Source organism: Podarcis vaucheri (genome assembly GCF_965113315.1).
Source record: "Podarcis vaucheri genome assembly, chromosome: 15".
Taxonomy (NCBI): domain Eukaryota; kingdom Metazoa; phylum Chordata; class Lepidosauria; order Squamata; family Lacertidae; genus Podarcis; species Podarcis vaucheri.
Window position 1 is genome coordinate 32,329,404 of NC_138753.1, and position 10,949 is coordinate 32,340,352.

At 47.5% G+C, this 10,949-nt stretch overlaps 1 protein-coding gene across 1 annotated transcript; it reads right to left on the bottom strand.

The window, feature by feature from the left end:
- Positions 1 to 1,088: 1,088 nt before the first annotated feature.
- On the bottom strand, positions 1,089 to 10,111 carry TIRAP (TIR domain containing adaptor protein). The gene is made up of 4 exons (XM_082200679.1): positions 9,720 to 10,111; positions 5,384 to 5,495; positions 4,292 to 4,891; positions 1,089 to 3,376 (listed from the first exon to the last, which is right to left on the bottom strand). Exons 2-4 carry the CDS (start codon positions 5,388 to 5,390, stop codon positions 3,306 to 3,308), a joined length of 678 nt encoding a protein of 225 aa, XP_082056805.1. The 5' UTR covers positions 5,391 to 5,495; positions 9,720 to 10,111; the 3' UTR covers positions 1,089 to 3,305.
- Between the last annotated feature and the right edge of the window lie 838 nt (positions 10,112 to 10,949).

Below are 10,949 nucleotides of genomic sequence, written 5' to 3' on the forward strand. Positions count from 1 at the left end.
CACACAGTACAACCCTATGAATTTTTACATGAAAGCAAGTATTGTGTCCAACAGGACTTATTCCCTAGTATTTCAACAATACAGCATTTATGTTGTCTGAATTTTCTTCACAACCTGGAACACCACCCTGAAATAAATAAATGGTAAGCCCATCTTAGGGTGAAGAACGAGTAATAAATAATAAGTAGTATATTGTGGGTTGCAGCCTAAGTGCCAGCTTTTTAGAATTGCACACAGCCAGAACTTCTAGTGCATCATGTAGAACTGTCCTCTCCAGGGATCCCATTGGCCATGAATTAGTATAGATAAATAGAGGGGGGATTTTATCCCTCTATCACCACTGTGAACATCCTGTTTACCAATAGTAGGCAGGTAGAGTGGCGCCCAATTCAATAAAAGTGCCAATGACGAGTAAACTGAAATCAGTTCCAAGTCACAATACACTCAAAGCACAATCTGTGGACATATTAGCTGATCTGTTCATAATTATTTACATGTAACATGCAACAAGTTTACAGTCTGTGTACACTGCTGATCTGTACAAATCAAGAAAGCTGTGTTTTTTTGCACAAACAATTATACACATGTACAGAAGAGCTTGTACCTGCATTCAGTATAATGTGTGCACAAGCCTACAGACTTAAAAGGGTTGGTGTGTTGGGTTGTGTCTGTCATATATATTTGCTCCAAGGGTTTAACTGGACCAGTGATGAATTAGTACAGGGTGGGTGGAGGAGGTTTGAAATAACTGCTGGATCTGAACAGTTTGGTGCCTAAAATCATGTGACATTCCAACAAGGTTCCTTAGTTATAAGAGGGCTGTTTTTTAGCCAGTCGGAAGCTCTGTGGGAGAATCACCAGAACTACACTCTGAAGTTTTGGTTTGCTTAAAGACTTTGATTTGCCTTGTCAAAAGATGAGGTTTCTACCATTGCTTTCGCTATTACTCAGTGCTCTGTGTTACACAACGGCCTTCAACTCAGAGAAGCAAAAAGGAACCAAAACTGCTATGGTTTCATAATGGTTGCTAAGCAAAATCATGTTAACGCGCCGTGCTGTCCAGAACATCAGACGATGACACTGAATGGTCTACTCCAAATACATTTACTTAGAGAAAAGTTAAGTGAATGAATTAAGTTTTGACTTAAACACACAAAAATCACATTCTATAACATTACAAAAATAGGCATCGACAGCAAAAAGTCTGCCTTATCTCTGCTTCTTGGCAAAGTGGCCTGCAAAACAAACTGAACATCCAAATAATACATTGAGACACCCATTCCATAGGCTGTAACAGGGATGGAGAACTTCTGGTGCTAGACTACAGTCTTTGTCATCCTTGGCCACTGGCCATGCAGGCTGATGAGAGGTCCAACACCATCTGGAAGACCACAGGGTCCCCACTTCCTCGGCTAAAATTTGTAGCGGACAAGAAAATTGTTAAGTATTAGATGGAGTATTAACTTTCTTCCCACTCTATCCACTCACTGGCTGATTCATCCAGGTCATGTGGTAGGGAAGAAATGCAGAACGCATCTTATTTTCATCCAGATTTGCATGTGGTGGATCGAAGGAGAGGTCAAAATAGACATGTCAGGGGTGGGGAATGTCAGGCCTGGGTGTCCCCAATGTGGCCCTCGCCTCTGTCTGGCCCTAGAATTTGCTCCAGGCCACACCCCTCACTGCCTCTCCCTCACAGCCCATGTGTTTTTGCTTGGCTCAACTGTGTCCTTGAGCTCTGATAATGCCCCTTTTATTGCCTGGATGGAGGATAGAGAGGGGTGTGTGGGAGAGTCTGTAGAAACTAGCTTAAAGGTGACATTTTCGTTTACTGCTCCTTCCACTTTTTCCAGTGTGGTGTAGTGGTTAAGAGCGGTAGTCTCGTAATCTGGGGAACCGGGTTCGCGTCTCCGCTCCTCCACATGCAGCTGCTGGGTGACCTTGGGCCAGTCACGCTTCTTTGAAGTCTCTCAGTCCCATTCACCTCAGAGTGTTTGTTGTGGGGGAATGAGGGAAAGGAGAATGTTAGCCGCTTTAAGACTCCTTTGGGTAGTGATAAAGCGGGATATCAAATCCAAACTCCTCCTCTTCTTTTTCTCTCACCCTGCCCACCATTAACACATGGCCTTCAGAAGGCTGCCTAGAAGGGAATGTGGCCTTTGAGCTGTAAAAGTTTCCCCACCTATACAATCTTGAACAGCAGCATAACAAGGTCATATGGTCTTGGTCTACATCAGGGTGGTCCAAGCTTTCATACCAACTGGGCTGCAAGGATAATTCGACATGGAACCGGCAGGTCACACACTGCCTTGTTGCACAGTGCAAGGAGGGTGAATGGAGCAAGGCCAAAATTTGACACCTCTCCCAACCCTCAAACTGCCTTTCCAATGCGCCGGGCTTTGGAAAGGAGGTGCAAGGCTCTGACAGGGTCCTAGACCCCTCCTACCTCCGTTCCAAAGCTGGGAGTGTGTGCTAACTAGCCTTTGGGAAGGAGGCAGGAAGATGCTAGGACCGTATCAGAGCCCTCACGCCCTCCTTTGGGAAGGAAGCGAGAGGGGAGGGGGTTCAAATGTTGCCGAAGGCTGCCAAAAAGGGCTTTGAGGGCCATGTGTGGCCCTCAGTACACGTGTTAGACTGCCCTGGAGTATATGGTAAAAGCCAAGTGAAAAAAAATGAATGTGCCTTCAACCCAAGCATGACATATAAGGTCCAAATTTCAGATACAGTTTAGCAGTCAGGCCTATCATGAAACCTTGTGCCAGATAAGACTTCTTTCAAATTTCTGGCTAGTCACAAGCTTTCTGGAGGATTCTGGGGCAAAAATCCTTCATTGAGGGAGACCCAAACTTAAAAATAGAAGAAACTCAAGTGTTTGTTTTTGGGGGCGAGAGAAGCTAAATTGGGCATAATGAGAACCTGGCATCTACAATGGGCACAAAATTACTGTTGTGGCAAAGGGTGAGAAATTGGGGCTGAGAGGGAATGGCATGGAGGGCAGGGCTGGCAGGCTGGCACTGTGAACTGGAGCAGCTCACACTTCAATATTTTCCAGCACGGCCCAAGTGTTAATATTAGTGTCCCTATGATTGTGGTGGGCAGAACTAACACAATCATTCCAGTTAGGACTATCAGAGCATAAAGCACACCAGACTGATAACCAGTTTGTGCTCTTTCCAGACTGTCAACTGCAAGCTAGGATGGGATCTGCCCTTCAAACGGTGTGAGAGGCCAGGTCCGCTAGAGAGAGAGAACACCATGAAGACTTCTTCACCAATCCCAGATGCACAACAAGATGTTCCTTTGGCTCAGCCTTTATTCTGTTGAAGGATGTCCAGTTCGCCTCTTCTGCTTGTGTTCTGACAGAGCTCCTGAAGATCTGAGAGAGAGACAAAAGCTGTTAGGAGCTTTGAACCAGACAATTATGAAACCTCAGACAACCTTCACCCATCCATGGTTAGCACCCACTAACCAGGCATTGCTTTCTAACATTTTGCCACAAGCAGATGCATCTATTGGCTTGCAGGGCTGTACATAGGAAGTTGTCTTAAACCAAGGTGGGACACGGGTGGCGCTGTGGTCTAAACTACTGAGCCTAGGACTTGCCGATCAGAAGGGGGAGCTGAGGCAGTTATGACAGAGAGGAGAGGGGCGGGGAGAGAATAGGACTGTCAGACAAGCGAGGATGAAGAAATTGTGGTTGTGAATTTGTGGAGTATAACCAATCCGCTGTCAGGCTTCAGGGAATCAGCTTCCTCCCCACCGTGGCAGTAGATACGCAGAACAAAGGAAAATGAGTCTTCTTACCAGTTAGAAACTTTAATGATCACAGCGAGAGAACAAAGAACCCATCTCCTAGGAATGGCGGTGCTCCCAACTAAGAATTCCACCCCCTTACGTCCCTATCATCCACATCACTCCTATGTCTTGTCACCTGAGCTTGTACCCTCTGTGCTTTCTGTTCTGCCACTTTCTCAGCTCTTTTTTACCTTGGAGAGAGCGGATGAATGCTTTCCAGAGACAGTGAATCTGTTAACTCTCTCTCTCTCCCAGTCTTTCTTCTCCTAGCTGTTCCCCATCCAGTATTTCCCAGCTTCTGCCTTCTGAACTATGCCCCTCTACAAACCACTATTCCAAATCTATACTGTCCTCCTGCTCCTGGGAATATTCAGGATCCTGATCAGGAGCAGGAGGAGGCTCCCACCGTTCTTCCTCAGTGAAACCCTCCTCAGCACGGTCCCTGACATGCACCCACGGAAATGGGTAAGCTGCTAAGAAGCCCTCTCTTACTTACAGCGCAGCACCGTCTCTCTGATTTGCCTGAAGCTGGTCTCTTGGAGCATCACGCTGATGTAATAGAGGCATCGGAGCTCCCGGGGATAGTCTTTGCGGTCCATGTCCTTCAGCACCGGTATGGTGCGCCCATTCGCCATGGGCGCCTCCGTCAAAGCCTGGTGCATTTGGTAACGGCACCAAGGATCCTTGAGGAAGTTGGGTGTGATGAGCAGCACCCAGCAGTGGCTGTTCTGGACGGCGTCGCACAGCTCTGTGACGATGGCACCCCCCGGGGCAGAGTCCCGGGGCTGGAGGAAGCAACGGAAGCGTTCTGGCTGGCTCTCCAAGTAGGAGACCAGCTCCTCCACAAACCCAAGGTCGCCCTCGTTGTGGCAGATGCACACATCATACAACTTGTTCCAGCGGGCGCTGCCTGAGATGCTCACGCTTACCTGGGAGGCAGAGGGCACCTGTTTGGGGCTGGCTGTTGAGTTGCTTGTTGGGGTGCTGGAACTACTCAATGGAGAAGGTGAAGGCGAATGTTTAGAAATATTGTTCAAGTGGCATTTTGAGGAGTTGGAAGTGTTTCTGGACTTCTGCAGAAGCGCCTTGAACCAGCCTGTAAAGTCACAAATTCAGAATCAGGCTAAAGTGAACAGCGGGCAGCAGAGAGAGATCTAACCAAGACAGATCCATGTAATGGTTTTAATTTTTTGATCAACCGGTCATTTCAATGATCATTTTGCACTTTCTTTATGGTATTTTACATTTTATTGTCTATATCGTTGTATATATTGTGATCTTAGTGTGTGTACACACAGAGATATAAAATAAACACAGATACAGTGGTACCTTGGTTTAAGAACAGTCTGGTCTAAGAACAATTTGGTTTACAAACTCTGCAAAACCAAAATAGTGTCTTGGTTTAAGAACTTTACCTCGTTTGAAGAAAGGAATCCGAATGATGGAAGGGCATCGGCGGTGGGAGGCCTCATTAGGGAAAGCGCGCCTCGGTTTAAGAATGGTTTTGGTTTAAGAACAGACTTCTAGAATGGATTAAGTTCATAAACCGAGGTACCACTGTACACACAAATGAGTTTGACATACTGACCTGCCATCCCAGTAGCAAGACTGTCTTCTAGGGACAGACTGATCAGTTCTGGCTCGCAGCCGTTTTGCGTGTGTTCATTCACAAGGCTGTTCCATTCCGTTTCCACATCAATCTGCAATAATAATAAAAAATGCACAAAAATTATCATTATTTCTGTCCATGCTTTAACCAAAAGTTATGAATTTTTGTATGCTATTTTCACTATTATATGCCCTTTGATAGGCACTTGATCTCGGTAGATGAGTTTTTATATGCATGGGTTCCAGAACTGCACTGTGAAATTCAAGGAAGTGTGAATTTTGAAGGGTGCCTGGGTTTTGATCTGCGCCCTGTTTCAGAAAGTGAGAATTAGTGGGTTTGCCTTTTAATGTGACCTGAATCAAATTTCTCCCCATCACTATTCAAAGCAGAACTTTATTGCTTGTCTAAACCTCCCACCCCACCAAACCAGCTACTTCAGCCAATTCCTACATCAGGGATGAGCAACCTGTGGCCTTAGGGCTGTCTTGGCCCAGTTTCAAAAGACCCCTTGAAGAAATTACCGTATTTTTCGCTCTATAGGATGCACTTTTTCCCCTCCAAAAATGAAGGGGAAATGTGTGTGCGTCCTATGGAGCGAATGCAGGCTCCTTGGCTTCGCGGCGACGTGCTTGTCCTGGAAGCCGTAGGACGAACAGAAGGGTCTCCTTCTGTTCCTTCTCCAGCTTCGCTGAAGGGCGCTGCGCCTTCTCCCTCTCTGCGCAGCACCTTTCCTGTGAAGGAGGGGCGCTGCACAGAGAGAGAGAAGGCGCAGTGCCCCTTCAGCGACGCGTCTGTCCTGGCTTCTGCTTTAGCCCTGCGCAGCCTCTTTGGGCAGGGGGAGCCTTCATCCCACTGCCCTGAAGAGGCTTGGCGCGGTTACCCCAGAAGCCAGAACAGCCACACGGTATCCCAGAAGCCAGATCCCTCTTGCTGTTCTGGCTTCTGGGGTCCAGAGTAATTTTTTCTTGTTTTCCGCCTCCCAAAACTAGGTGCGCCCTATGGTCCGGTGCGCCCTATGGTGCGAAAAATACGGTAGTTCAGACCTGAATGCTGGCAAGACAAATGAGCTAATCCATCCAATTCACTGGGCAGAGAGAAAAAGATCTGGCCCCACCCACAGTTGTCTTTGGTCTGCCCACTGCCACCACATGGCTCCCTCGGGTTATACCCCACCCAAAGGAATGCAGTCCTCAACAAGCTTGCCCCCTGACCTACACAAAAACAAGCAGCCTGCAATAGGGGTGAGCAGTATGCAACCTATGGGTTATCTTTTGCTGTCAGGTCATTTTTAGTACATACATATGGAGTGTGTGTCAATTCCCAATTTTCTGTTTTAGACTTCCAGTTGCAGAGAAGAGTGTACAGTCATACCTCAGGTTAAAGATCCTTCAGGTTGAGCATTTTCAGGTTGCGTCCCGCAGCGACCCAGAAGTAATGGAATGGGTTACTTCCAGCTTTCGCCGCTCACGCATGCACAGACGCTCAAAATGAGGTCACGTGCATGTGCAGAAGCAGCGAATTGCAACCCGCACATGCACGAGTTGAGTTATGCGCAGGTTGCAAAGGGGGCTCTGGAATGGATCCCGTTCGCAACCAGAGGTACCACTGTACTGCAATAAAGTCTAAAGGTTCAGGGGGGAAAGGCAAATTACAAGCCCCACACCTCTCCGTACTAGCACAGCAGCTTGATATTTAAAAAATAAATATCATAAACCAAAATCTTAACAACTCACAAACAAATAAATCCTACATGCCCACACTCCTGTTTACAGTGGTACCTCGGGTTAAGTACTTAATTTGTTCCGGAGGTCTGTTCTTAACCTGAAACTGTTCTTAACCTGAAGCACCACTTTAGCTAATGGGGCCTCCTGCTGCTGCCCGCCACCGCCGCATGATTTCTGTTCTTATCCTGAAGCAAAGTTCTTAACCTGAGGTAATATTTCTGCGTTAGCGGAGTCTGTAACCTGAAGCGTATGTAACCTGAAGCGTATGTAACCTGAGGTACCACTGCACTCAGCATCCAGCATGCTCCCATTGCTGATTTGGGAAGAGGTGTGCCGTAGGATGGCTGATGTCGGCAGGTAAAGACATGGCTGAGCCAAAGAGGGTTTGCAAGCACCACCAATCAGCTGATCAGCACCACCTCCAAAGCACAGGACTGTGGAAAGGGTGACAATCAGCTGACTGCCAGCGCTTGCAAAGCACGGCTCAGCTAGCGGTACAAACTTCAACATGACAACCAGCTGATTGTCAAGGCTTGCACAACTCTGAGCACCTTGCTTTGATTGACAGAACTTTGTGGGCAAAAACAGGTTCGCCCGACATTATAACCTCAAGTGGGTGGTCCCACCCATCTGTCAAGCCTGGTCCAGGCAGCACCCAGTTAAACTCTAACCTAATTGAGGGGTCTTTCTGGATCAAAGGACACATTTGAAAATCTGAGCACCCTTTTTGGACACCACAAGAAAACCCAACAACATTTCACAGGTGAAAAATTGATGATGCTCAGAAACCTGCCCCTCAGTGTGCTCTCAAACTAATAAAACACAGGGGGAAAGCATGCTGGACACCCCAAAGGACAAAAGTCCCCCTTCTTTTCTTTTTAAAAAGAGGGCCAGGGGTCCTTGGGAAGAAACAATGTGGGAGGGGTATCTGGGGCAACATGTTGGGGGCCCTGAGTCTGAATGCAGCAGACTTACTTGGGTGTAGGCTTCACAGGCTGCAAACGCATCATACATTTAAAACACCTGGCTTTCCCAAAGAATGCTGGGAAATGTAGCTTACCCCCAGAAATATACAATTTCCAGCACCCGAAGCAAACTACAGTTCCCAGAACAGAAGTCATGTATGTAATTTATGTATGTGATTTATATGTACAGATTGAATCGGTTGGGATGCGGGTGGTGCTGTGGGTTAAATCACAGAGCGTAGGACTTGCCAATCAGAAGGTCGGTGGTTTGAATCCCTGCGACGGGGTGAGCTCCCGTTGTTCAGTCCCTGCTCCTGCCAAACTAGCAGTTCGAAAGCACACCAAAAAGTGCAAGTAGATAAATAGGTACCACTCCAGCGGGAAGGTACATGGTGTTTCCGTGCGCTGCTCTGGTTCTCCAGAAGCGGCTTAGTCATGCTGGCCACATGACCCGGAAGCTGTACACCGGCTCTCTCAGCCAATAAAGCGAGATGAGCACTGCAACCCCAGAGTCGGTCACGACTGGACCTAATGGTCAGGGGTCCCTTTACCTTTATTACAGAAGTAATTAATTAATTAATAATGTCTTTTAAATGCATTGTGTGTATGTAGCCTTGGTAGACCTACTTTTAGGCAAACATGCAGAGAATTGCAATGTTGTAAGATTTTCATTTTATGACTGTTATAAATCTGCTTCCAAGGAAAAGTTTAAAAACTCTTATCTAACATCAAAGTGCATCAGTTTGCATTCCAAGGCATGCATTAGGAGGGGGGGGGGTTAAGAGCAGTGGAGTTTTAGAACTGTGTAACCAAACTGGTGCAATCCGTTATTTTATAATTAAAGTCAACAGTAGTTTTGCTATATTGTGGGGGGGGGGGGAGCAAGTGCTGCAACCAGATTTACCCCCATCTGGCTGCCTTGTGTCACCATCCTATCTCACCATCCTGTTCTCCGTCTAAAAAGAGAACAGGCTTCTCTCCCCCCCCCCCAACCGTGGACCCGTTTAAGGAAATGCACACGACTAATATCGGTGCATTGATTTCAGTGGGTCTGCTCTGAGCGAGTCGACTTTGAGCAGAACTTCGTTGGTTACAAACCACTGCATTTAAACGGCGCGGTCTACGATCGCGGCACAGAGAATTTAAAAACTACAAGCCAGGAAGAGAGGCCCAAAATTGGTTTGGAGTCCCCGTCGCCCGCCTGGGCAGCGCTTGCAAAGGCTTCCTCCGGCATTTTGCAACTTTATTTAGGAAGTAGCTGTTCAAACCGCTGCTCAAACCGGAGGCATCGACGGGAAACTGCGATCAGAAAGAGAGAAGGGAAGGACGGACCCTCAGCCTATGCAAGTTTACTACGGGAAAAAGGGGCAGTCTAAAATTCGATGGGGCTTACTCGCAAACAGGGGTGCCAACTTGAATAAAATATTGGGGGGGGCGCGCTAAGCAAGCCCTACCCTGCATAAATCGACGTGGTGCACGGATACCATTTGAATGCCAATAAACTTGGGGGGGCCCTCAAATATTTTATTTTTTGGGGGGGGGGCGAAGACCCCTCTGCCCCTAGGACCTTGCTCCTATGCTCTCAAGCAAGGGCGCACTGCATCCTAGCTAGCCGGATTAACTAACCTTTCATTCTGCAAGTAAGATCGGGCCACAGCGAAGCTGCGTAAAATCCTGCCGCGACGGTCACAATTCGGCCCGGTTCCCTTTCCTTCTGGCGATCGAGGAGCCGGGGCGAAGCAGATCCCCTCCGAAGTGGGCGCGATCGATCGGTCCCTGCTGCCTCCGGAGGAACTTGCGGGGGCTACTTCCCTCTTCGCCTTCGTGCCAAGGACCTCTCGGGTGCCCCCTGACGCTGCTTTGTTTTGGGGTTTTTTTGTGTGCAAGGAGGAGGATCTTGTGGCGCTTTGCAAGTTCTCCAGATGACTCGAAAGCGCCTTTGCTGGATCGCTCCCCGGCGGCACCTCGCTTGCAAAGGGGCTCTTCTGCGGGCGGCCCAAAACAAAAAGAAACTGAATTGGTAAATGCACACGCAGGAGCGTAGCCGTAAGGCGGCTTAGAGTAGCGCTCAAACGCACGCCTACATGGAAGTAAACTCCGTTAAACTCCTTCCGAGAATACACGCCCAGGAGGCTGGACTTAAGGTTGCGATTCTGTATACCCATTTTCCTGGAAGTAGGCGGCCCCTCTGAACACAATGACTTGGCGGGCAAGGCTAATAATGCCTACTCAAAAGTAAGTCCTATAGAACTGCAGTGTAGTTTTCTCCACAGCAAATGGTTTTAGGATTGCAGCCTTACTTCTGAGTTAGCATGTATAGGATTACACCAATGCTACTTGCTATTCTTGGAAGTTCCGGGGCGATAATAAAATATAATAATAATAATAATATTTATACCCCGCCCTCCCCAGCCAAGACCAGGCTCAGGGCGGCTCACACCCGATATAAAACAAATTGACTGAAATACAACTTAAAAACAAGATTAAAATACAACATTAAAACATTAAAATACAGCCTCATTCAATGGAAACTTAAATCAAAAACTTTTTGGGGCATGAAAACGTCAAGCCTTCACCAAAGCTAACTTTCCAAACTGGTCCAAATTTTTTAAGGAAAAAATCCAGAGGGGGGGGGAAACAAAACAAAACTGAAAAGCGATGCATTTCAATCGCCTTTCACCCCGCCTTCTTTATGGGGGCAGCATTTTAAAGTTCCTCTGGCATCCCTCAGCCCCCTTTTTCGGTGGTTAAGTGCAACCGGTTGCTGTGCATCTTTAATCAGAAGTACGTTCCAATGAGGCCAAATGGACCGGCTCCGATGTGTGCTTCGGGCTGCAAAGTCTGCAGCGATGAAAA

What these genes read in the sequence shown, in the direction of transcription:
- TIRAP (XM_082200679.1), bottom strand. An exon ending in CAGAGAGACGGTGCTGCGCT is followed by an intron (nt 3,377 to 4,291) that starts GTAAGTAAGAGA and finishes TCTCTCTCTCAG; the next exon opens with ATCTTCAGGAGCTCTGTCAG.